General features: G+C 42.8%; 1 protein-coding gene across 2 annotated transcripts in view; it reads right to left on the reverse strand.

The window, feature by feature from the left end:
- Positions 1-122: 122 nt before the first annotated feature.
- etv4 (ETS variant transcription factor 4) overlaps positions 123-27,725 on the reverse strand; it is a 32,883-nt gene continuing 5,280 nt past the window's right edge. Inside the window, exons 5-13 of one of the 2 annotated variants that reach the window (XM_066698663.1) lie at positions 20,772-20,825; positions 8,257-8,383; positions 7,809-7,985; positions 7,067-7,338; positions 4,170-4,238; positions 3,156-3,203; positions 2,155-2,327; positions 890-991; positions 123-539 (exon numbers count right to left, since the gene is read on the reverse strand). In XM_066698663.1, coding sequence (XP_066554760.1) covers positions 312-539; positions 890-991; positions 2,155-2,327; positions 3,156-3,203; positions 4,170-4,238; positions 7,067-7,338; positions 7,809-7,985; positions 8,257-8,383; positions 20,772-20,825 — 1,250 coding nt within the window. In that variant the 3' untranslated portion in view covers positions 123-311. The remainder of the gene's footprint in view (positions 540-889; positions 992-2,154; positions 2,328-3,155; positions 3,204-4,169; positions 4,239-7,066; positions 7,339-7,808; positions 7,986-8,256; positions 8,384-20,771; positions 20,826-27,725) is intronic. The other variant, XM_066698664.1, reaches the window with a different exon arrangement.

Genomic DNA, 27,725 nt, shown 5'->3' on the forward strand with positions numbered 1-27,725 from the left:
AACATTAAATAATGAACTGCGTTACAGCCTAGGCACCCAAGAAAGGAGTTGACTAGAAAAGCCTAGGTGAAACGCATTATTTACTTCCATTCACGTTACTCAAGAAAGACAGGACACTGTCCTTAGTATTAATATTGGGGGTTTTATTAAGCATCAGTTAACCACTTTCATGTGTTTGGATAGAATAGGCCTCAGAAGTGAGAAGAATGCAGCTTGAAAACCTGGAGTCCCTAACAGGATTAATTTAAACAAAACACCAGAGCTATATATACAAGGGGGCGCATGTGCAGGGTGGGAGGAGGGAGGCGGCACTAGTACATGTAGCCTTTGGAGTAGGGCTGGGCGCTCAGGTTGCCAGCGGCTGTGTCGGGCAGATAAGGCGTGCTCTCGTCCAGGTGGGACAGGGGGACAGTGTCCTCTTCGTTGATGTAGCGTTCGAACTCGGCCTTCAGGCTGGGCCTCTGATTGTCAGGGAAGGCAAGGGAGATCAGGGCTTCTGGTTCGCACACAAACTTGTACACGTAGCGCTCGCCCGCCACCTAGAAACACACACACGCATCCTGAATTAGGCAATGAGTTGGGATTAACAAGAATCCACTAGACTGATCAATGGAATAGCTGTGAGGGGCATTTCCAGGACCAGTCTCATTCATTACTGTTCTCTCCTTGTTGTTAATGGCATGCCCAAAGTCAATTGCTGGTCAGATTTACAGCAACTAGTAAATACAGATGTCCTAGGATAGTTTACAATAAAAACTCTAACAATGACCATTACAACTCATTGGCTAACCATACATTGGTTATTGTTCAAAATACTTATTTGTATGATGGAGTAGTGGAAGGCAGAGTGGGAGTGGGGGTGCCGGTGTGGGTTGGGGGTGGTCTGTACCTTCTGCATGATGCCCTTCTCGTAGTAGTAGCGGAGGGAGCGGCTCAGCTTGTCGTAGTTCATGGCTGGACGATTCTTCTGCATCCCCCACAGCCGGGCCACCTGACACAGAGACGGAGAGGGAAAGGGTGTCAGACACACAGGGAGACGCCAAGCACCTCTGAACGCAGATGCAGACCTGTCAGGTAGGCCTGGTTTATTCTATCCATGGTTCTGAGTGCTTGAGTACTTGACTATGACAAAGGAGTGAATTCTGTTTTTTTGCAGTTTCTGGCCCTGTAATTTAGCGAATCTCCAGTAGAGGGCCTCATTGATTCTCCAAATGCCTGAACCGAAAAACGATCTGCCTTTTTTATTAATGGACTGCCCTGGCCTCCAACACAAATGACAAGTCATAACAAGCCACTTCAATCTTTCTTATGTAACCATTCACCACTAAATGCCTCTAAAGCCCCACATCCTGTGCATTAAAACATCTGAAACAGTTGTTTGTACTCCATATGTTAAATATCATTTCATCCACCATGATGAGTTTCAACTTCATGTGAACTGTGATATAACCCAAGAGGCATTACTGCAGCTGAAGTATCTTGTCCATCTTGAACCAGCCCCAGCTATTAAAAAGATCCCAAACCTCTTGGGCCTGGTATGAGGTTAACCCCTGCTCACATGCACCCATCTCTTTGCGGCAGGGACTACTAATTCCAGTTGGCTTTCAAGGGGATCAAATCAAAACCCTGGCAGATCAAATCCATGCTGGGGGAAGTTAGTGTCTGTCTCTAAATTGTAGAATCAACGGTGGATTTTGTAAGTTTGGAGGAAGTGGCAGAGCTGCCACCCCCTGTGCTGCTCTGCATGTCTCTCTCTCTCCCCTCTCCCTCTCTCTTGCAAGGTGCAGCACTGTAAACAGGATTGTAAATAATGAATGGGAACTAATGGAATCTCTGCCTCTGCATAGAAGAGCTCATTGAAGTGGTGAGCAGTGCACCTTGGGGAATTTGGGAGCTCTGACAGGCTGATAATGCCTAACCTACTTATTCCAGGTGGAGGCAACTTCATGTAAAATCAAAAAGAAATAATAATAATAATACTAATAATCGTTTTGGGTGAATAAAAACACATGACATCAAAGGACTATTTTTTTTATGCGTTTCTTTTGGCCGTGGGAGCGATGCAGGATCATCATGGGGAGGCACGCCTTAATTTTGGTTCCTATAACACAGGGAGGAGGACAGGCAGGGGTACAGAAGTTCAGACGGACTCACCTCCTCAGGTTCGATCAGTTTGAACTCCATGCCGCGGCCGGTCCATGCGATGAAGTGCGCGTTGCCAGGGTCGTCCAGGAGAGCCACAAGGAACTGCCACAGCTGCAAAGAGCCACGCCGCTGGTAGGGGGCACCCTCACGGAACACAGTGCCCGCCTCCTGCTTCACCTCTCCTGGGGAGAGGGAGGGGTAGATAGGGTCAGCGATCAATCAGCTTACAACAGTTCACAGAGAAGACTGATCACAAATGTGCTCCACTATCTAACTTAGGCCAAGAGGAAATCAAGGCTTTGACCTTCTGAAAAATGTATCTCAAGGGCTTTACTGCTCTAGTCATCAGCTCCTTCCCCTCCCCAATCCTGCTTTTCAGTTTCCTTTCTTTTCCATTTCCAAGTGTAGCTTTGCAGAGGTGTACCTCCTCTGAAGCAGCAGTGTCGCGTTCACCTGCGGTGTCTGAGATGAGTGTGACTCACAGCCTTTGATAGGGACTTTATCCAATTACTTGCACTTTCCCTTACAAGTGAGCACATTCAGTTTCTCTGTGTTCTCCCAGAAACACGGTATATTTAAAGACATGGGCCTCCACAAGCTCCTTCTTCACTGTGTATGCAGGGAGGAAGTACTAATGTATTGACCTTGGTGTATGCACCATTGATCTGTATGGCTGGCTTTGTGTAATGGCCTCTATGGCGCCATCACTAATGGCCTAAATCCAGCTCACAGGCAGCATAGGACCCTACAGACACACGGATCACAGTCCAGGCTAGGGCCCAGGGTCCTCAAGCACCATGCTTTCAGTGGGACCTCAAACACTGCTTTGCTTTTTTAATACAATATAGTATTTAACCTAGTACTGCCTTCTAGGTTAAATGGCTTTAGCTGACCTCCTGCTGATCGCCGAATAGATAAAGATTTTGTATACCCCCCCACCCTGATCATACTGGGCCCCCAACCACATACTTGACCTAAATGACAGACCGAGGATGTCAATGCATGCTTACCTTCAAATTTCTCTGGAACAACACGGGAATCATTCTCAAAGGAATAGCCTGGAACACAGGATAGGAAGTGTCAGATGAAGGGAAACACGGGACTAGTGGTAATATACACCGTAGTAATACAACAACTTTTGGCAGCTCCATGCATATTCTGCTCAAAGATCAGCCTATTTGAAATCTTTCACTGCCTTTATATAGGCTTACACTAGATCTTTCCTTATTTTTAATAAGTAATTTTGTGAAGAAAGTGGACTAATTTGTAAGAAACTCTGCACACACACTTCGGTTCATATTATTATTAAAACAATCCAAACACTTGGCAATTGCTACAGTTCAGTAGTACTGTACAGGCTAATTATTAATTGTGTAAACCTTCCGGCTTTCGCTTAAGGGGAAATGCTTCTCAGCTGGATTTGGGGGGAATCGGACATTAAATACAAGTGGTGATTATTTGAGTTTTCATTTTTTACTTCTAATAAAAGTTTCCAGTGTTAATGTTTATATTGGAAGTTTGTGGAGAGCTGTGTATCTCGCCAGGCCTCTGCAGCCAGCCAGAGGAAATACAGACATGCTGGGATTCTTAGTCACAGACCACAAGGCCTGAGGAAGAGAAGGCTCTGGACTTGCTGAGCATAAGAACCTGCAGACCATGGCTGCTGCCCTGCTGTCACCATCACACAGCTTTCCTCCCCTGCAGAATAGTGCTGGATCAGTGACCGGCCTAGAGCTTTGGAGTTTGGCCAAGAGCAATCCACGTCTACACTTGGCCTTGTTTTGCTTTGTTTCAAATGGGTTAAACTGGTTGCCCTAAATCCTTCCGTTCTCTATATTCTTGGTTGGTTGCTTTGTGAAGGAATTCCCAGACTGATCAGCTTTACAATGGCTGATTTGCCACTGTACTGTACTATATGTATAAAACATGTGGACAAATGTGTGATGCATACTGGGTTCTGGAATGTCATTATGAAATCAAAGGCCTGCCGAGCAGAGCAGGGTGGTTGAGAGTTGCGTGATTACCTTCAGTGTTGTGCAGGGGGTTTGCATAGCCCTCACTGTGAAGGTACATGGATGGACAGCCAGGCACATCTGCAATTAAAAGAGACAAACACAAAACTGATTTAGCACGCTCTCAGTGTGTCTACTGCAATACTCCCAGAGTGTGGCTCCACACAAGCCTGCACCTAATCCTCAATCCTAACCAAAAACCGGACTTTTACCCTGCAACCCAGTTGGTGTGTACAGACTGCAGGGAGTCACTGATATGGTGGATACTCTTGGGATTTTTAAGTGTACAACCAGTGTTGCAATCCAATCCATGCAGAGGCCTGATTACCTGAACTTGAGCTTCAAATTACAGAAGTGGAACACACTGAGTGGTGTTTAAAAGGAATTACAGGGTGCCAGAATGATATTGGATACATAGCGCTGGTGAGAGGATATCTGGTTGTCAGAAAGCTCTGCTCCCATGCTGGATTTGCTACCACTGGTGATGGGAATGTGTCCGAACAGTGGGCCATACTGGTGTCCAGCTCTGTAGAGGACCGCTGCAAATTGTCAGGGTTTTCTATAGGTGAAGTTATACTCCATTCCTCTCTTTATTGTTATAAAAGGAGGCCTTTGACACTCTTTTTGTGTTCTTGCAGCGTGCCTGTGAAGTCAGTGCACTAGACTGTTTGGGAGAGTTGCAAAGTGATATTCTCTGGGTTGGTGGGGGTGGGGGAGGGGTATAGCTTAGATAAGATACTTAAGTGTTGACATATATGGTGCAATCAGAAGCAGAATGTTTTGTAAGAAGAATGCAGAATGAACAAAAACATAAACATCCAGACTCTGAGCATTAAAGTAGGTGCCACCCAAAACTACAGTAGGTACCTACAGTGATAATTGCCCTGGTTGAGGAAAATTTCAATCATATTTTCATCTCAGCTCTGCCCTGTTCGCTGATTATTTGGTTCATTTAAATAATTTACCTGTGCTATTCAAAATATATTATTCAATGTATCCATAAAAAAACAAAAAAAGGTGAATCAAGAAATGAGAAAAACCCTATATTCACACGATGTCACAATACCTATTTTTTAGGAAGGCTGGAGCAGCTCAACAACTTGTAATGTAATGTAATCTGGCCTACAGAAAGAACACTGATTATTGTTCACTCCCTTCCTGTGTGTTAATCAGTTTGTTCACCCGATAGGTTACAGTTGTGTTCAGTCACCTCTTGCACAACTCTCTATCCTACTGACTGTTTTGCAACATTGTTTGTATGCAACTGGCTATCGATTTATCGAAATCATTGTAAATGTATTCTTTAAATTCTAAGTTTAGTTAGAATTAATTCCAACACAGCAGTATTGGGGTTTTATTTATTTATTTTGGACTGACAAGGCCTGTGGCTTTGTGGGGATTGAAGGAGACTAGTGCGACATGGAGCCTTTCATTGGACTGGGCCAAGTTCAGCTTCAGATTTCAGGGATTGATTTCTTCAGACGTGGATCTGTTGCTATCCCATCGTTCTCCTGAGTGGTGGAATGGTAACTTTGCAACAAGAAATTATGCTAAAGGACTAACTACTTTAACAAAGTATAAACTTGCTTGGGGCAGCAATCACAAAGTGGAAAGATTAAAGAAAGAAAGAAATCTGACATTTAGATTTGTTTTAATGTTTTGTGTGTGTGTTTGTTTTAGCTTTTCAGGACTGTCCTGTTTGACTCATTTCATCCAGCAGTAATAGACTGGTAGAGCTCTCTGCTCACTGTGCTTCTACAGTATATAATCTCCCTTGCACCATTATCTCTGCATAAGGTTTTGCTGCAGGCCTTTTTTTTCTTTCTTTCCCCCCCCCCCCGTTGTTGTGCTGTAAGTCTGTGGCTCAGATTACTGCGGGCACGCTCATTTTTCCATTATGATTTCATCGGCCTGCAGAAAGGAAGCTGCTGGTGAAATCAGACACCCAGACGAGGTCCTATGGGGATTCTAGTCTTTCCAGTGCCCTCCATTTTCTCAATGAAATTCTTCCCTCTTCTTTCAGAGGAGAGCAAGAGCGGCAGCGATATTTGGTGCCAAAAAAACACAACTGAGACTTCTGCCAAGTCTCCAGGAGTGGAGAGGGAGGAGGATGGGTTGACGAAGGGGGAGGGAGGAGAGTCAGGAGCTGAGACGCAAGGTCATGGATTTCAATCCTGTCTGTGGGGAGATACTCCTTGAGTCCTGACCTGAGCAAAACAGGAAACACAGCACGGTCTGCAGGAGCAGTACCCCTGCAAAGCCCACTGTTTCTGGCTGCAATGCACTCTGCACAGGCCACAGAGAGCCATGGGGGACAAAAGGCTTCTCCATAGAGGTTTTGGCTTCTGTTGGTTGGATTTCGCGACTTACAAAGCTATTTGGTTGAGTTCAAATGTTGTCCTACTTTATCAAGTTGTACATGAACTACGTACAATGCGTGAAAGCCACTGCATTGTGTAGTACTAATTACTCTTTTATATAAGACAACACATTGTCTCTTGGCAGATCACTAAAAGGCAGATTGAGTCTTAGATGAATTGCTAAGGAGTAAGGCTGAAGAAAGACTGCGCTGGCATGAAAGCTCAGTTGAGTGGGGTGTGCTAGTCCTGGCAGTTAGTGTTCGGCCACTGGATAATAACAGTGCATTGCCTGAGGAACACCCTGCTGGGCTGAGACACTCGCTACATTTTGCCATTTTTAAAGATGTTGGATTCTGTAATTATTCCAGCCACCCTCTACTGTGCGTCACTGTTCTGCTGTGGTCGCATCTCTGAGAGGCCAGTTGAAATGTTTCCCAGGGGCCTTTGCACCAGTTTATGGTAAACGTAGAAATGAGCAAGAGAGCAGAGAGCCTTTGGGTTTATGTTTTGTTTTATGGGTCATTGTGGGTGCATCTTTGTGGGACTCACCAGGTTCATAGGTGTAGTCGGTTGGCTCCTGCTTGACCAACATGTGGGCTGGTGGGTACCTCTGGGGGGGCACCCCTGCCATGTGTCCCGCCCGCTCATACAGGGGGTCGTGGTACTCCTGCTTGAAGCTCTGCTGCAGGTAGGGCAGGCAGGGGTCAGAGAGCTGCCGCTGGTACCCCCCTGCTGGTGTGTGGGGCTGGCGCTGCTGTACGGCCTGGGTGTGGGGCGGGTAAGGGTGGCACATCTCTGCCGGGGTCTGTGGGTATCTGGAGCTGCTCGGAAAAAGGAGAGGAGGCCCCGTGTGAGATTGTGAGTCACAATGCAAAATGGACCACTGCAGATTCCCTGAGAACCCCTCCATAAACTAGTGCATTTGACCTTTGATTTTGGCATACAGCATATGTATCTATGTAACTGTCAGTTTGTGCTGGAAAGTAATGTTTTGAATCAAATTAATCAACATGGACAGTTTACAGGAAAGAAAGAAAGTAAGGCCCTGGGGCCAGTATGAGTTGTGCTGTAACTCAATCCAGGTCTGAGCCTTGTATCTCAGCACGCCCCACTCCTGCACTCATTCTCCCGGGGCTCTATCAGCAAAAGTGTCAGAAGGATTGTACTGTGTTAGAGCTTTGGACACACAGCCTCGTACTACTTAACACTACCACTGAGCCCAGCAAAGTTAAGGTCAGGATACTGAGTATATGTCCTCTGGTTTGTTTGGGTTTGGGTTGCAGTGAGTTACCTGTGATCCATGGGGTAGCCGTGGCCGGGCAGCGGCTGGGTGGCGCTGGGGGCATTCAGGTACCCCGAGTCGGGCCGGGGGGTGAGCGTGGGTTTTGGGGAATAATGCTGCAGTGGAGACAGGGGGGTCCCTGGGTTGGAGGTCTTGGGTCCTGCTGCTCTCTTCTGCTCATAGGCACTGGGAGGAGATGGAGCAAACACACTGAGTCCAGCTTTCCTAACACAACATGATAAAGAAGTCCTATGCTGGCAACTTGATATATTTGGGGGTTATGTCAGCACATGTTCCTTAACACTTCACACAAACAGTATCTACATCATGCCAGGGATTCACACTGATGAATAAAAGTCATGTAAGACACACAAGCAGGCACAGGGGTTAGGCATGTCAGTCCCCAGTGGTGAGGTGAGGTGACGGGCCAGGCTTCCGATTGGCCAGATGTCCTTACCTGGCATAAAGGCACTGCTCCCCATTGGGGTAGGTGAAGCTCTGCTTGTGGCTACAGGACTGGCTGGGGTCCGATCCAGGACTCTGGGGCTCCTTTTTAATCTTCACAGGGGGGCTGTGGAATGCTACTGTGGGAAAGAGAGAGTACAGGAGTTTAGCAGCCATCTTAACAGTTTATTATTGATATTGTTGTTGTTGTTGTTGTTGTTGTTGTTGTTGTTGTTGTTGTTGTTGTACAATGCATTACCAAAAAAAAAAAAAAAACCTTAGGTGAGATTGCATTGTGCAGGGCAGGAATCGATGATGAAATAGGATTAAAGGAATGTAACATGATACAAGTGCAATGCAATGGGATAGCATCAGTCCAGAGCAGTACAAGAGTCAGTAGGTGCTATGCAGGGGCAGATAATTGTATCATAGTGTCTTGCTCTATATTAACAATTTTAACCATTTCTCCACTCCCTGCTGCCTATCAGTCTCACTGCTGCTTTAGTCTGGCACAGTCTTTTAGGGACATGATTTTAAAATGCTGGCAAGAGGAATTAAATAAAGGGAGAAAATTGCTGACAAAAATAATTGCTTTTTTATTGCATAGCATGTGGTTCGAGGCTGCTGTTGTTTTAGATGTTTTGACAGCTGCTCTGTCCTTGTGCCACTGGACCAGGCCCAGTGTTAAAACTGTTTCAAACTCAGACCCCTCGGAACTGAAAGGCCTGTTAGAGTAGCACACGCACACAAAGACACACATGCAGAGACTTGCGCATACACACACAGATACACAGAGGATTTCCCCCCTGGGCAGAGCATGGTGACCCCGGTGTCAATGAGGGAGAGGCAGGAAGGTCGGCAGTGTTCCCACGCGACTGTTTGTTTTCTTCCTCCCAGACACAACAGCCCCTGCTCCACTCGGCATTTCTATGACCTGCAGTCTCAATCTGCCACTTTAGAGCCCACTCAGTGTGACACCAACACCACCTTAGATACCAAAGGCATCCCATTATTTCATATTAGTGACCACCTACATCTTGCTTGACTTTTTTGTTTTGTTTTAAGGATCCAGATCCCTATTCCTCCTCCTCCTCCTCAATATGTGTAGGAGACATGTATTTCCAGTCAGTGCCCAGATCTTGTTCTTTAAGCATTTGCGAAAAAGCTGTGACTTCTAAAATGGTGTTCTTGGAGGGAGGAGGATTCACAAACAAGCAACGCTATAATAATGCTTTTAAAGCTGTGAAATGGTTTGACATGTGCACTGTTGAAATCACATTCTGGCAATGCACAGATCATAAAGCCCTTTGCCAGCTGCTGCTGCTGCCGCCACCATGGCTGTCTTGCTGGTAAAGACTGGGATTATTAAATCAGATATGCTTTAAGAGTTTAAAAATGGGCCTTATAGTACACCCCTGATCCCATCCCCTTACCCTCTCTCTAGACAAACATGGAAGGAATCTTTGAAGACTTCAGGTGGGGGTGGAGAAGCTTAAATTGAGGAATTAAACTTTAGTGTTAAAATGTACATCCTGTGTCTCAAGTGGTTACTTTTCATTTATCTGCAGAGTAATGTGTTTATCTGTTGATGATAGCTGACTTTAGTTGCAGGCCTGATCTGGCATGCATAGGTGAAAATTGAGCCGGTCTAATTACAGTTCTAATGTTTTTAGTGTTTGGTGTTTTTTTAGTTTTTTAAATATCACGTCAACATTTTTATTTCTCTCCCCCACAATGTTGCTGGAAGTCCCCCTTCTCCCACGTTTTAAGGACGCGCAGAGGAAACGTTAGCTTCGGAGGAAGATTAAAAGGATTAGAAAACATTTTAACAAGATTTTCAGAAGGCGAAAGATTAAAGACTGTCTGGTCCTGCTTTGCATTCCTACTTTCAAACCATCCAGGCTTAATGTATTTTAAATGTGTGTTATTGTTGTCATTGCTGTTTAGCTGCCATATTAGCGAGTCAGGCAGAAGGCAAACAGAAAGAGAGGGGGGTTGTGTGCTGTCGGTACAGTGTTTCCCGACCCTGTGCTCTCCTGAGAGACGGAAGGCCTGGGAATGTTGCCTTGTAGTTTTCATAAATGCAGCGTCGGGGTAAAGCCACAGACTTCATGTTGCTGAGCCAGAACAATTAGACTGGAGCCTGCTTTCTATGCGTCACTGACATGTGCACGGTGCGTGTGTGTTTGTTTTGAACACTTAACTTTTCTTAGAAAATATTTTTTGTCTGTCATCCGGGACGCCTATGCAGTCTCCTCACTCCTCAATTGGGGGATGGGGGGGGGGGCTGTTTAACAATACTTAAATCCTGCACTTTATTTACTGGGACTACACCTGCTGAATCTTGCACTGTATTTTTAAACCTTTAAAAATCACCTTGTTAGTTCCAGAAAAAACTTTTAAAAATGGCTTATCTTTTGTATCAGAAGGGCATGACGTACCCAGAAAAAATTAATAATGGCTATAAATAGATCAAAGATTTTTTTTTATGGTTACTTCAGGCACCTCCTTAATTTTAAAAAGAATCTGCTGGTAGTAAATCTTCATCCTTATCTAGAAATCGCAGAATGTCAAAACATTTTGTCTTAGACTTTTGAGGGCTGCTAGTGGGGTTTTTACAGATGTGAGATCGTGTTAAAGTTATGGAAACTGTAGCTGAGGATGTTAAAATAAATGTGGACACTGAGAGACAAAATTATTTAATACTGTAAAGATTCAGAAACCTTGTATTCATTATGTTTTGTTGGTGCCCCACTCTAACGGACTGAAAACAGAGCCGGGGGCAGTCCACGGGCGCGCTTCTCCCTAACAAGTCCATGGAGAATCGCCCAATTAATCAAGCCAAGAATCAAAAGTGGCTGGCGTAGCACCCTTTTAATAAAATTTACTAATTCACTTTGATTGGGAATATTACTGAATTTGGAAATTCAATTCTGTTGACCTTTTTAAATTGCTAGTTTAATATGTGAAGCAGAACTAGGTCAGTGACGGGGGGTTGTTGTAGATTGGTTTAATCTCTGCATTTATATTATTTATTTCCTCTCTCCATACTTCACACATTTTTTCCCCATCTCTCTTCCTCCCTCCCTAAGGAGGGGTCGCAATCTCTGTACACAGAACATAATTCCACTGTGTTTAGATTGTCCATGACAGATCTCATATACAAACATTATGATGTGACCACATTTCCCAAATATAGCAGCAGGGCTCCATGATGTTTTAATTTTTGGAACTGGAAACCTTAAACAACACGAAATTCATGCCACACGTATACATGGTGTGGGTCTATATAATGCATTGAAGAAAAACAATGTATATGTTGTTTTTATATATTGTATTGGGGGACGGTGAAAAAAGGAACTTTGCATGGGTTTGTGTGTCTATAGACAGAGACAAGAGAAGGGGGAGTGGGGCAAAACAATAAAGAGATCACCAAGCCCAGAAAGAGACCATTTGCATATTAAAATTGTGTATTTGAAAAAGGCAGAGAGGGATATTGACTGATGGCTTTAGGAAGTGAAGAGGCAATTGTGAGAACCGCACATCGCCAGCGCGCACACGAAGAGCAAACAGTCCCATTGTCTGCCTTCACACACAGAGTGTCTGCAGCCAGCGGTAAACACAAGCCCTTTGACTTGCAGCGTGCTGGCTTTTCTTCAGAGCCAACGAGCCTGAAATTCTCACACAAAGCTGGGCCGGCTCTGACACCAAGGGGACGGACAAAACCAGTTGCGCAAACAAATTGATGTCCCTTCTTTTTTTTTCTTCTGATAATAAAGCTCAGGCATTCATGCAGTGTACAGAGATTAGACTGTGAACTAGTCACTACCTGCTAAGCCACCGCTAGCACAGAGTTGTTTTCTGTAAGACCTGGCTTTCGGCGAGCTCCTCTCCTGCCTGAGATTGTTCTGATCGGTAACCTACAGACAATCTATTTAAGACCAGTGTGGATTTTGACCTGCACACGGGTGCTGGGTTTTCCAGTGGCCATATGGCCTGAATCTCCCTTATCAGCTATGTATTTGCTCTTGGTGTTTTCCATTTTTCGGTTGTAGAATGCTTAGTGCTTTAGTCATGAGTGAACTCTGTTGACAGAAGACTTGCACTTAGGATGTATCTTCTATATTTGGCTGGATTGATCAATATTTATGAAAGCAATGTTGTAACTAGTTCCACGAATGGAAGGGAAAAAAAAATAGGATTTTTTTTTTCCACTCAAACATAATGTTTTACTGAATCATTGAGTTTGCATGCCTTGACAAGAAACTGCTCTTCTCAATATGGCAACACAGTAGACCTGCTCCCCTTGAATACGTGGAGTAGTTTTCACATCCATATAAAACGGGTGGACATGACTGCTGTGCCTCCCTGTGAAGATGTTTTTGTTTTCTGAGTGCCTGTCATAGGCGGTGAATGCGGCCGTCAGTGCAATTGGCCTGTAAGTGGTAGTATTCACACCGAGATCTGATTGGGGGATTGTAAGTGCCAGGGAGAAGGAGGAACCTGTCCAGTCACAGGGCCCATTGTTGTGACCAGCAGGACGTCCATAAAACAAACCGCCACGCTGGTTATGTCACAATAGCTTAAAAGCGTATTGATCTTGAGGACTCCACTTAACACTCTCTTAACAGGGCTGGGCAACCCTCCCGTTCTCGTTTGGGGAGGAAGTGACTCCTTCTAAAAATGGGAAGAGCATTTTATTTTTTGTTTTTCTGACAAGAAATAATTAAGAAATGTATTCTGGTGAAAAACATTCAGCACAAAATTTGCAGTTTGCCAGTTCCTCTCAGAATTAATAACTTCACACCTCTGAATAAGAATTAATTGAAGCATCACAGAAGGATTTTACCCTCTTTGAAGATCATCTGGTTATTTGTGAATATATTTATCTTTGTTAGTTATTTTTAGCAGCAGATTCCCCATCCTGAAACTTGGGATTGATTCCCTTAAAATTTCCACCCACTAACCTCTCACAACAAACCCAGCTTATTTCCAATGGATTGATCTAAGAAGACCAATGGCCGCAAAATCAAAATGGCTGCTACAAAAAATAAACAAACACTTTATGGAATTTTCCAAAGACCAAATCATCATGTTTGGCTCCGTGCTGTGAGACAGTCACATGGAAACCCTATGTAACAATTATTTATTTATTACATTTATTTTCTACATTGTCAAAGTGTGCAAAACAGAGTTGGGGTTGTGTATCTAGTCCCAGGCACTTTAGATATTTGGAAAAAATGAATGCATGGCTCTCATTTGGACGTACTAATTTAATGGTCGGATGGTATAAACTGGCTGTGTAGCTTTTTTTCTGTGTGTGTGTGTGTGTGTGTGTGTGTGTGTGTGTGTGTGTGTGTGTGTGTGTGTGTTTGGGGAGGGCAGGGGGTGTTCTTTTTGGGAACGTCAACAAGTGCCATTACGTGTTGCAGGTCTAGAGAAGCAAGGCCAAGGCTGGTGGCGTTCTTAATTTCGGGAGACACATTTTTCTCTCTAGCTATTTGGAATGATTCATCCGCACCTCCCTGGAGATGTCGTTCTCTTGTGGGGGGGGGGGGGGAGAGACTTATGTCAATGTTCATAAAGTGATAAAAGTCTCATAATAAAAACTCCCGAAAATGGAATCATAGATATCCGTTTCAAGTTCTCCATTCTGACGCATTATTGCAACAGGGACGCCTTTTGCACAACACGGAGAGGAGTTCTGCTTTTAAGTATGGCCATTGCAAACAATTTTCTGTTTGACTGTGTCCCCTCCTCACCCCAGCCACACTGTCCTTGTCATTTCTGTTTATCTGGATAATCCCTCAGCGACTTCACAAGATGAACACAGATGACATTTACAACCCTGCCACCTTGGACTTGCCACAAAACAAAAAATCCACGACTGGTTTTTTGGGGGTGATGTTAAAATACTATTCGGCTGCGTCGGTAGGGACTCATTTCAGGCAGCCTGGATTTCAAGATAGGCAGACAAAGCAGGTTGTTAGGGTCAGCGGAGTTGGTGTTTGTGCAGTTTATGGTTTATGGTTGATAACCATGCGATTATATCTGGGGAATAACTTTTAAGCAAATAAGCTCTGGCGACACTGGAAAGGCACCATGCGAAGATGCCTCTTGACGCAGTCTGTGATCATTCAGTCACACATCTCATATCAGTCACAGTTACATCTTTGTATGTTTTTCTTGTATATATATATATATATATATATATATATATATATATATATATAATGTATATATTTTTTATAAATGTTTGAACAAGGGAGCTTCTTAAATCAACCCATGCCAATATCGTCTCACCATAACTTCACAGCTACTGCATTGTAAGTTGCTACTGTTTGACTTGACTACAGTCTGACTAAAAGTGAAATACATGCCAAGCTACACCAAGCCTGGAGACAAATACGTGGGCTGGAAAATATCAGGTGTCTCTCTCAATATATAAGAAAATATATATATTTAAATATCCTTACACTAATTACCTACTTATAGTTTGTACTGTCCACACAGATCCAATGCTGAACTATTTCTCTCACTGATTTTCAGCACTGGGAAAATGGGTTGTATAACAGTAGATAGAATAAGTAGTCAGGGGAAACGTCCTATTAGGGATTTAGTTACAGTAGTTTGCAACATGTTTCATGGGGGTGAATCTTTTCCCCAGAACCCTAGTCAGTTACAATGCAATACGGCACACAAGCCTGCGTATTACCCTTAGCCGACTGCTGTGCTTATCCTGCTGGTGTCGGCAGTGACAGGGGTCAGGGGGCTACAGAGTGTGTCCCGGGGGCTTGTTTTGGCATTGCTGCTCTAAACCGGAGAGAGGCAAAACATGACCGGCGGTCAAAGATCCAGGGACAACAAAGACTGTGAACACCAAAGAGTTAAAACCTATCCTATAGACTGGAGTGATTTATTCATCTTTATTTTTAGCGCTTTTGAAAGATCTGCATATTTTCATTTCTTACACCCCCGTGTGAGGGTGTATGAGTGTGTGATCTTAGTGACTGTCTGTTGTGGTTTTGGCTCACACTGTTAACTCCTGTCTGACAGACTGCTCCATCTAGAATTGCCTCCAGAGAAGAACAAAGTGTAAGTGCACTGAGGTGGGGGCACAAAATTGGCGTAATGCAGTCCTTCCCCAAGCAGCTTTAGATCACTGTGCCACTGCAGCAGGCATCTAAATTTGAAGTTTTTTTTTTTTTCTCCTTGAAGCCATTTCCTTCTTTCTCGAGCCATTAATTAGTGTTATGAATAACAATTGAAGCGGAGAATGCATGAAAAGATATGCGAAAAGATAATCACCCGTACAGACACATATGTTTTATCTAAAGGTAGCGGGCAGGGGCAGCAGAGCTGAAGAAAGGACAGACTGTGCTGTGTGTGTTTTGGAAACTCATTCTGGTTAAGGAACCAAAATAAAAGGAAGAAACAAAATCTCGCAACCTGGACCGATCAGGTATTATCAATGATGGCATCAAAATATACTTCTGCAAGGACAGCAGAGAGCAAAGTGGGGGAGTAATTAATCTTGCGTGATATTGACTCCCTTCGAGATCCTTCAGTCCCTAATATAGCTTTCGCCTCTTAATGTTTAATGCTGGTATTGATTTCCTGGCTTCAAATGAAATTATATAATGAGGTCCCCAACGTGCTGATGTGTCCAGAGGGGTGGGGTGGGTTGGAGGGGAGAGGAAGGAAGGGAGGGAGGGAGGGAGGGAGGGAGGGAGGGGTGGAGAGAAAGAGAGCGAGAGATCTATCCAGTACCTTATTACAAGACACACTTCTGTAATGTACAATAGAGCCCTTGGATCACTTTAGGCCTTTTTACAAATAAAATTAAATGCAGAAATAACTTCCCCCCTCCTTCTCCTTCTTTCCATGTTTCGCTAAAGGAATACAAAGTAATCCTATTCCCTCGCACTTAATTTTTTCTTTTGCTGCCATGCTGAGTGGCGTTACACCCAGTCCTGCTCGTTAGCGTTCCCTGTGCTCATGGAAACTTCCCCTTTGTCCCGTTTGTGCCTGTCAGCAGAGTAAAACACGACATGATAAACATCTCAGAGAGCCGGCCTTGTGCAGCCTGATGAACTGCAGATGTGAATTGAATCCGACATTTAAAACCAACTGAAGGAAAGGTTGTCATAGGAACAATGATGTCTTCACTGCTCAAAAACGAGAATGGCAAACCTGCCATCACAGTATTATTATTATTAGCTAATAGTTCTATAGATGTATATAACAGATGCTAATTGTTGCGCTATAAGCAATACTTTAGGTTTGGCCATCTAGAACAATGATTGATATGAACCAGTAATTGTTTGTATCTATCCTTACATGATAATACTAAACAGAATGTATTACATTATTTCCTCTGTTAGTCTGGAGGTTCAGAACAACCCATTTCCCTGCACTGTTGTTTGTAGGCCTCCGGGGACCATGTGCAGCCCCTTGTTGTCAACCGAGCAGCAGCAGCAAAAAAAAAAAAAACCCTGTTCTGACAACAAAATTTAAGAGCAGGCCTCTCTCGCTGGTTTGTATTAAGCACAGTCTCTGCTCCTCCTCCTGCCCCAAACACCCCCACTCACCCCCACCCCCACCCCCACCCCCCCGCTTCCCTGTAATAAAAAACACACTGGCCTTCATTCACAGTGTTGCTGTAAGGCCCTCCGCTTCATGAATGGAGATTCCCTTCCTGAGTCTAATGGGTTGTTTCAGCCAGTCCATCACAACCAGCTCATTCATAAAAAAAAAAAAAAAAAAAAAAAAACACACAGAAAAAAAAAAAAAGGCCAGCCCTGTGGAGTTGTGTACCGAGGCACAGGTCAGCGGGGGAAGGAGCACGTGTGGGTGTGTACAGTCTGTGTGTCTCCGAGAGCGCATGGCGTGCTGTGTGCGGTTCTGTACTGTTTTCTGCTCGTGGTGTGCGGTTCAGTGTGTTCCTGTGTATTGAGGGTTGTGCTTTGCGCTGTCTCTTTCGGTCACCGTTTGTGGATACATACTGGCCAAAAAGCAAAATTTACACAACTCAAATAACAGGCTTTGGTTTACTCTATTATTGGGTTTAACGTGCTCTGCTGAATCAGTTTTTTTAAATGGTATTTTACTTATTGTTTTGCTCCGTGGAAGGAGATTGCCCAGTGAAGTGTGTGCCCGCGCGGCACAGCAGTAGCGGAGGGTCTTAAATCAATGTGTACGAGATGCAAATGCTACAGTAGGAACTACGACAGCCCTGCTGTGAACGGGGCTTTCACTGCAACGCGCCCAACCTCTGTTGTTTTAGAAATGGGAAATACATTTATGGCCACAACGTCCTATATAATTACAACAAGGCTGCACACAAAACAATCACCCACACACACACAGCAACCCTGGGTTAACTCACTTCTTGGAACACATTGCTCTGGGACAGAGCGAGAGAGAGAGAGAGAGAAATATATCCAGTACCTTACTGCAAGACGCAGCTCTGGCATGGACAATAGAGCCCTCAGATCACTTTAGGCTTATTTTTACAAATAAAATGAAATGCAGAAATAACAACGAGGGGATTCCATGAAGCAGACATGTACCCAGCTGTGGTGTCATCTGCAGGCGAGACAGGCAGGGCTGTGTTTTTGCTGTTTTAAATCTTTAGGAAGAAAATCCCAGATGCTGTACTGGTCTGTGGCTCAGGTCTTGATACTACCCTGGATTCCTAGTAAATGAGCCCCACATGCCTGCCATGTTAGAAAAACATCCTGTCTGATTTAGACGGCAAAAACAGCAACATTATCGCTCAGTTTCCAGCTTTAAATATGTATTATTATAATTTTGTGATGGAAGCACCCAAAACAGATGACACTCATTTGTGTGCATGTGATTTTTTATTTATATTTTATTTTGAAGGAATCCAAATTATTTGAATTATTAGCTAGCTACTCTGCTTGTGAGTGTAAATGTATATCTAAATATACATATATAAATATATATATATATGAATATATGAAATAAATAAATCACTAAACAAGCTCTGGTAATAAAAGGCATTAGCCCTTCATCTGACAGTAGATATGGTGGTTGGTGTAATCTGAATTGCACTGAATTTTTAATCTGCAGAAGTGCAAGAAAGACCCTGAGTGTAGCTGAGACAGATGCACTCAAGATCAGTTCTCTTACTTCGCCCTCACACAGATACTGCAACTCCTTTTCTGCCTGTGAGGTGTGGGATGAGGCTTATTGGCCTGCTTTCCCTCCTCCCAGGCAACAGGGCTGTGATACAGTTTCGAAATCCTTGCTTCCATTAGCCCCTGGGGAGGAAGATGAAAGCCAATCTGATGGCACCCCTGCTTTAGTAGTTAAAAAGTAAACCTAAAGACATGATGGTACGTGTCTGAGTCGCAGGGAGAGAGAAAGCACTCTAGTCTATTTTCGCGTTAAAGAAGGGAGTGACATTTATGCAATCTCCTGCATCTGATTCAGTTTACATTGGGAGAAGCACACAAAGCCATCTTCTCCTCATTTGGTGCAATACAACCTAAAGCACGAGATGGGTTTCCCAGAATTGCAAGTATTGCACAATCCCTGTTTTTTCCCCTCGACCTGACATTCCGCGGCGTCTCACTAAACTGGTCTGTTCTAGACCTGCCGCTGTTCTCACAGTACACTACTATGGGCCGTGCCTAGACAGATTAACATCAGATCAGATAGGCAGGGACAGTTGCTCACTACTGAGCTGGACATGGCTCACCGGAGGTGGAAGGGCCGGACACTGTTAATGCAGAGAGAAGCACCTTACACAGGTTGTGTTCAGGACACCCCCCTGAGGAAAAAGTCTAGAATCTATAAGCTGAATTGTGTGAAAGTTTGTGTTTATATATGAGCCAGGCCACAGCAGAAAAGCCCATATATTCCCAGTGCCAATTAATTCAACTGTGAAAGAACTAATTCCAGCACTAGACTATTGGCTTAACCCCTTTCTAGAAACTGAACCACACCTAACATTTGGAAACCAAGGCAGAATCTTTAGTTGACACACATATATAGATAGATAGAAAGAGAGTGAATTATTTTGTTTTACCCCTAAAATGCCTTAAGAAAGACACAATGTATGTACCTGGATTCATCCAACTATCCAGACCAATACTTTATTTTTCTTTTCTTTCAATCTATGCTTATTACAACAGTTAATTGATGTGTTTTTAGTCTTTTTTCTGCTCAGATTGACAAAAAGGAATAGTGGATGGATGGGAGCTGCTTTCACGCAATGGCATTCAAAGGCTAGGCCTCATTTTCTGCAAGGGCTGATCTCTATCTTGACTTGAGGTTTACATAGATAATAGAGTTTGTGAACCTGGGGGGGTGTTTGCAGCTCTTCAGAATGGGTTAAGTAGGTTTTGACCTTTCACCTGCTCATGACCAGTGTCTCATCTCTACTTCCCTTATTGTTGCAGACCAAACAGGAACAATGTCATTTAGGGAACATCCATCAATGCCAAGTACTGAGAGATGGGTGTATACCATGGTGTGTTTACATTAAATCGCACGCCGCTGTAAATTCAGACGCTCCCTTGCTTAGCCTGACCTGTCTACCAAGGGTTGTGCCACTCTAGCTCAGATTAAGACTGGAGTCTAGTTGACACTTGGACGACAATCTCTACTGTTCTTCCTCAAACTGAGTTAATGAAGGAGAGGGTATTTCCGACCTCCCTATTCTTATTCATGGTTTTTGCTTTGGGAACTTATAAACTGTTAATGACCAGTAAGGCCCTGCAGCCCACTGCCCACTATGGAAGATCAGATCACAAAACAAACCATCCTTATAATTATAAGAAGAAGACCACATTTAATGAGCGATTATTAAAGGAGAATCATTATCTTCCCCCTTGGTCAGTAACCTTCCAAATTATTAGAAAATGTGTCAGATTAAAACCATTAAAACATTTTTCTTCTTCACAAGAGTGTGTGAAAGGTGGTGCCAGCAATGTTGTAAACCAAGGTTCAGGGGTGAGAGAAAAGTTAACAGCCCAGCCTGTAAAAGCAATCACTGTCTGTATCCTTCAGGCTGGTTTAGTATATCTAGTTCTCAATCTATTGCTCAATCAGATTAGTCAGACTTGGTTTTTATCAGTTTCAAAGGCACCCTGCAGTGTTGCGGTGTCCTGGATTTAAATCTTTTTTTTCCCGCTTTTTCCCTAACCATTTTGACACATTTTACCCCCTTGTTCAAAACAATGGAATTCTTTATGGTCAGGTTCTGAACTGCCTCTCCCAGTTGACTGACTGTTTGACTTTTCAGAGACCTGCTAATTGATTGGTGAATCATTTAGAAGGAAAAAACAAAATGTTCGTATCATTTAAAGAAAAAAGAAAATCATAAAGACTAGAGCACATCATGTTTTTCCTTTTCTTTTAAGCATTCCTTTGCTTTGTAGGATACAGGCTAATAAGAGTACAGTAGGCACACCCAGCCCCGGAGCAAATCCACCCCACCCCCCCACCCTGCCCTCTCTCACAGTACGGTCGATACGGCACAGAAGCTCTACTCACCATTTTCTGAATGGAAGTCGGGGACAAATTGTTCATCACTGTCTGGAACCTGAGCTACAATCCGAAAGGAAGGAGACAGACAGACAGTTAGTTTCTTGGCACAGGACGCACTGTAATTAAAACAGGAAAACACAAATTAGCCTTATAAACACTGCCCTCCCAGCTTCAGCTTAGGAGGCAGCGCCGAGGCAGTAATGCAAAAATAATTTGCCGTGGGATCGGAGAAAGTCTTTAAAGCCTTTCACGTGTGGAAGGAACTTTAAATTGTGTGATTCTTTACACAAGTTGTGCCAGTTTAAAAAAAAAAAAAAAAAGTGATTCTTGGAGGGGTATAGACTAAATGGGTACTATTCTTAAGCTATGGAAATGGCCATTCTGGGAGAATTGACGTGATTTCTTGAACGTATTCTCCTTTACTCAGTTTTCAATTACGATATAGAGTGCTATTCCAGCTTCAGTTTATTTTCCAGTGCTTCATTTTGCCTGACACACAACACTGCACTCTGTCCTCATGTACTCCAATACTGTATGTTCATGCTGGCATTGATTCAATAATTAATTATGTGATTATTAAAGAAAAGAATTGGGAAAGCTGAATTAGTTCATTTGTGAGTTATGGCTATAACAACTAAAAACTAAAATTTTATTTTTTTATTTTTTCTGTAGTTCTGGGGTAGGCAGTTTTCCCATCATATACAGGATATCATTGTCATTAAGTCATTAATTTCTTTGCAGATCTTAATCAGCAACAATTAAATCAATTAGGAGAAGGCAGAACCAAGTCCTTGCAGATAATGGACTGGAAATGCCAGTGTGACCCGCCAGTGGCCTGCACTGACTCGGATCTGTGTGCTATACACTAGTGTGACGCACACCGGTTCACAACATTCTCCATGGCTTCCGCGGAACTCTGACCGCATTCCACAGAATTCTGAACTTGTCACTTTGCACATGTGTGTCCGCGGCCAGCTCTGCAGGCAACGTCAGCTTGTAGTAAACCTGAGCACACGAGTTCTTCGTGAAATACATTTAAAAAAAATAAAATAGAAAAACTCTGAAGTATCCAGTCCATATGGGACATTTCACAATCACGGGACTTGGCGCTTTGAGCCTCGTAAAATCCTGGTGCAGCATCCTGTGCAGGAGTGATGAAACTCGAGTGTCTACACTAATGGAGGCCAGTGACCTTCCCCTTGACTTTACAGCAAACCAGCAGCCTGCATGCACAGAGGATCAAATCAATAGATGAAGGAGAGGGGGGATGGGGGTTAGTCTCTGAATGAGAGAGATCCTGTCTGCCTACTGTATGTCCCCAACACGCACCAACCCATTACAGCAACAACAAAAGAACTGCTATGGCCTTGTATTGCTCCGTTGTGTTCATCAATAATATACTATAACATACATTACTATATAGAATTTTTGTGGAAACTATACTTTCTTTCCCCACCTCGCCCTTTGTTCCCCTGGGTAAAGCCTGCTGCCCTGCAACTATTGAGCTGAAGTGACAGGTAATCAATTGTCCAATCAGTGTCACTGGCCTGTTTTGGGAATGAACTGGACTGTAATCTTGGTAAGAAACCTTGGACCTGAACTTTCAACCTTGACCTCCAGGTGGATTATGATGTTTATAGTATTCTAGAAAACAACCAAACTCTTTCAGGAGATATCTGAATTTCTCTGCCAACTCCCTCTTTGTTTTAACCCCAAATTTCAATGTGTGTGTCGCCCTTTAGCTTGTACTCAAACGATGACTGTTTTTTAATTCTGATTTGTGCTTTATTAAATAAATGCTGCTGGTGATCCTGTTCATTTCGCTGCCCCCATGCTGTCTCCACCGGCCCCTTCTGTAGAGTTACAGTTTGTGACGGCCTGCCTTAGCGTGTTGTTCACCTGTGTTCTGCTCAATGAAATCTCTACACTGCATCCCCTGCTTTGAGTGCTTTGAACAGCAGCAGTAAAGGTGAGGGAGGACGTGAGAGAGAGCAGAAGGAAGGTGTTTGTGTGTGGGGGGGGGCTTAAGCTGATTGAGATTCACCAGAGGGATTGCTGCTGCGTTCTGTATTGTTCTGTGTTGATATTCATTTCAGCACAGCCAAGGTAAACAGTCTGGGCCCCCCTCCTACGCACTAGCCCTACTACAAACACTTTTACGGACAGCTGCTCAAAGACCTGCCTTTACTATCCTGTCAGCAAACACGGTGTACCAGCTCAGAGCACCAGCAACATGCCCTCAGGTAAGCCTTTGTAACGCTCAAATAAGTCTCCCCTGACCCTGTTTCCGAACATTCCTGCTTGGGCACATTTGTTATGGTTCCTTCTAACACAAAATAAAACAAAACAAAAAGTCACAAATACAAATTAGGGCAAAGTGTCACTAAGAGGACACAAAATAGGATGTACACCAATAAAATAAAATTAAATGGTCTGGTTCGGAAACTTGCCAAGACAAACAAACACAGTATGACGGATGGCAGAACTATGTAGACTAATAAGTATTGTTGTTTACATAGCCAAAATGTTCTGATATTGCAGGAAGGAAAATATATATTACTCTTAATATATTCTCCCCTTCAAAAGTAGGGACATTTTGTACATATTTGTACTGGTGGAAGAATCCAGTAGAATCGCCAACAGATTAAACAAAATAAGATTTGAATGCACTGAAGTTTTTTCTTGCCCTGCTTACCGTAGCCTGTACAAAACATTGTTCAAATAACTGTTAGTTTGATTGTAGGAGATGTAGTGCGAAACCTCTTTGTCAGATTTTCTTCAATGGGCCCAAAACCTGTGATTGAGTCATGTCTTCGTCACACCCTAATGTTGACCTTTTTAGAGGGTTACACTAGATTAATGTGACACCTGCACAGATACACATGCGCACTGTGAGGGACTGGTGTTAAATCTGTTTTTTTTGTTGTTGTGTTTTAGCAGTTTGATTTTCTGCTTTCAACACCTCTCAGACAAGCTTTTCACTTTAATGTGTGAGGGAAGTTATTGCTCAAAATAAATAAAACAAACAAATAAGATATATCCCAGAGGGGTAAAAAACGCTTGGTGATAAAGTGACTTTTCAGCTTCCTTTGCCGATGAAGTGACAAACAGCCACACCTGAGCAAAAGGAAATGACCAGAGGTAGAGCAGGATGGAGTACACAAACACAAATCAAACTGAAAATTAAAATAGCGTTGCTTCCTGTCATCGGCTCTGCTATTAATACACCCGCCTAATTTGGTATGTTTTGTTTAGTTTGTGCACAAATTCAGTTTTTCCTCAAGTCCGCTATTTATGTATTTGTTTAACCCTGGTTATAAAAATCCACTCTGCATTTTAATTTTTAGCAGTTTACTGAAATTAACCCCTCAAAATAATTGTGGGGTCTGGTAAATTCAGTATTTAAATTAAAAAGGAACAAATTAGATAAATAATTTAACTGTGCACTATACCCATCAGATAATGTGGATTATTAATATCTATTTTACTATCTTAAGTAGCCTATATAAATATAAAGATTGTCAATCAGCTTTTGTTATCTCAGAATTGAAGGTGCATCTTAGATAAAAAGCTGAGTATAAAACCATTTAATAATGAAAATATTAGCGCATCAGAGTTGAACATGGTTATTGAATATATATTTATATATGTTTTCCTGTTATTTGTAGAGTGACACTGCTACACAGTACTGTAAATGCCTCACGATCCCACATTGTGGAGGACAAAGAGTGTGTTGCAGTGTAATCTGCCCTGCCCTGCCTGCACAGGTACATCCAGACAGCTTGGGTTCCTGTCTCGGGGGGTGGAGTTCAGCTCTGCACTGCAGCCCCACTCAGCACTTGATAGAACGGTTTATCTGTTATGCAAATACAGCAGGCTAGATATAGCGTGTGGTTTTACGGCTTATTGTGCAGAGATGTTTTGCAAAATGCAAATGAGGGGCCTCTTAATTCTCCAACAACAACAAACAAAAACATTTAAAAAGATTCAAATGGTACACGTCGAGATGCACAACCCAGTGACGAGCTCTGGACCTGTCTAGCCCGCGGAAGTAGCTGCTGTCGCCTCAAGCAGCTGCACAAAACAATGGGGTGTGAGTTTCTCAGGCCCACACTGTAATTCAGGCTCTGGGAATCTTCCTTTCTACTGTGCTTGCTTATGTCATTATTTGTTATTCAGGTAGCAGAAAACAAATGGCGATCTATTACAATAATCTGTGCTGTCAGGGGTATGAAGTCCAATTATCAAGGGTATTACATCATACTTTAGTTAATGATCAATAAATCTGTATTAGATGTTTTATAATAATAATAATAATAATAATAATAATAATAATAATAATAATAATAATAATAATAATAATAATAATGAGATGGAGATTTACATTTTCTGAAATTCATTTCAAATTGGCTGATTTTACGGTTATTATATTTTTCATTCTCTCCCTGGTCTGTTTGCCCACCCATGCTCCTGCAGGTAAAAGAAACAGACAGTGTTCTCAATGACTGGGCCATCTGGCCTCCATTAGTACTTGAACTTCACAGCTGAAATGAGTCCAGGTAAAGTGACAAGTAGAAGATGCAGTTCGAACACTCAGTAGAGCATATGTTAGTATGAACTGCATCTTCTACTTGTCACTTTACCTGGACTCATTGTCCAAGTGCAATTAATTTTTAACCACTGGAGAAGTTAATGTCTCAGACCGATATAGGTAAGTAGAAACAAAATCCTAGAAAAAGCTAATTTATTTGATTTATGTATTTAAATGAGCTGGGGGTGTCAGCTGTCATTCTTTATCAAGATTTATATACTCTGAGATCTGCCCTGAAAATTATTTAACTTATTTTATTTTATTATATAACTGTTTTCACAAGTAAAACAAAGCACAAACTCATTTGATCAATTCAAGATGGGGAGGGGGGTGGGGGAAGGTGGCTGTAGGGTTCATAGGTTTGTCCGGTGGAAATGCAAGAAAGCTTAAATTGAAACAAAAAACTCAATCAATAAATAAATAAATAAACCAAATGGGCAAAAGCACAAAGCAAAACTTCGAGATACACAACCCCAGTGACGAGCAAAAGGCCTTGTCTACCCTGAGGCTGTAGCTGTTGTTTATTCACAGGCGCTGCTAAACACAGCAATGCGAGAAGAAACCTAAACCTCTGCAGTAATCTCACCTCGCAACAGGCTGATGAAGGTCCCAGAGGCTCGCAGGCTGCCATTAGACATTGAGCCGGGTCTGAACTCAACAATGGGAGCTGTTGTCTCACAGTGCAGGAGTCAGGATTGTTGAACGGGTGTCAGTACCCTCGGCCAAATTAGCCTAAGCCCGTCTCCCAGGCCATTTCCTGGGAACGTCTCTCCAAAGAGCCAGTTGGCTAGAGTTGTGTCTCAGAACTAAGGTTGAAAGCAATATTTCTGCACAGCAATTGCACTGTATTTTATTTTATTTTCTTCATTATTATTATTTATATATGGGCAGAAGCGCTTAGTCTTTCATGTAAATATATAAATAGTCACCGGATATTTCTCTACAGTTTCAGAGAAAAGGCCACAGAGAGAACTGCAAAAAATGAAATAAAAATCCCCTTCTGGAGCCCTACCAAAAAACAGGAAGTCGTTGAAATATGTCCAGTACTAAATACGCTCACGCTAAAAATAAAAAAGTTCATTTGATAAAGAGGTGGAGGATATAAAAATGATATTTTTCATGGAATTTTCGAGGAATTCATATGGAACAAGTCTCAGGCAAATGTTATGGTATGTGTTTGTAAGCGAATCCAATGTGATCAGACGATATCTGAGAGATAACACACCCTCGCAGTACAGCATTTCTGCCATCAGATTAAAAACTGTTATAGACAACAAGCTGTAGATAGCATCACTTTGGCAAGCCACCAACCCTTGTATTTATAAATAAATCACAAAATACATGCCAGACTTGCCAAACCGATCTCAGCCCATAACTTGGTATTTTCATTTGTTTTGTTTTTTGTACCTAAGCCTAATTACATTTCACTTAGGGACTACATTTCAATAAAAGTAAACTCAAGAAGCAAACATTTAGCAATTGCATTCATTAGACAATAGTGCAGAGGTTGTGGGCTTGGTTTAATTTTGCTCTTTGATTAGAAGTGTGCATTACTTTAAACAAAGAAAAAAAAAAACGAATGTCTATTTATTTATTTGCACTGGCATAGCAAATGTGTTGTAAGGTTGCCCTGACCAGACCTCTCTCTGCACTCTGTCTCCAGCCCACAGGAACCAGTAAACAGATCAGCCACTCGGCAGCCAGAGTCATCACAACCAACAGGCCAGCGACAGCAGGGCCAACCCTTAAAATGAACTCATTTCTCGCTTCACATCCACCTGACGTATCAACCAGACCCCGCAGGGTGACCCCTCATGTAGCTGTAAAAGCAATATAAAATGTCTGATTTAAAAAAAAAAAACACAACATCTTGTAAAACAACAATCCAAACTCATATACCCTTTCTTCCATCTCAGACTTTGGACCAGTCTTCTTCTGATTCAGACCTTGAGGGCCAGAGTGCTTCTAGTTTTCATTCAAGCAGGACTAATTAGTTAATCTGCATTCCGATGGACCCGTTTAATCCCTTTCCCAGGTATAACACAGGGAAGGTTTTAAAAGAGCTATCAACATACTGGATTAGGTTTAAATAACAATGCTTTTAGACAGTGGATTCTCAGATTTTCTCAGCTGGGGACCCAAAGCTGCTCATTATGGTTATCCACAGAGCCAACCTTATTCAGTATAAATATTGTTAATTCACACAATTGAGGGAAAGAGTTCAAATCCCACTACCGTAAAACCAAAAAATACAAGTGGGAACCACAGCTCCAGCCCAGCATCGGTGGTGCCAGTGATGCCCACCTGTAGGGAAACTGCCAGTCACCCCTTCTATAGATTTGCCACATCTCTACTGCATGTGACTTAAA

The sequence above is a fragment of the Amia ocellicauda genome, chromosome 3 (assembly GCF_036373705.1).
Source record: "Amia ocellicauda isolate fAmiCal2 chromosome 3, fAmiCal2.hap1, whole genome shotgun sequence".
NCBI lineage: Eukaryota > Metazoa > Chordata > Actinopteri > Amiiformes > Amiidae > Amia > Amia ocellicauda.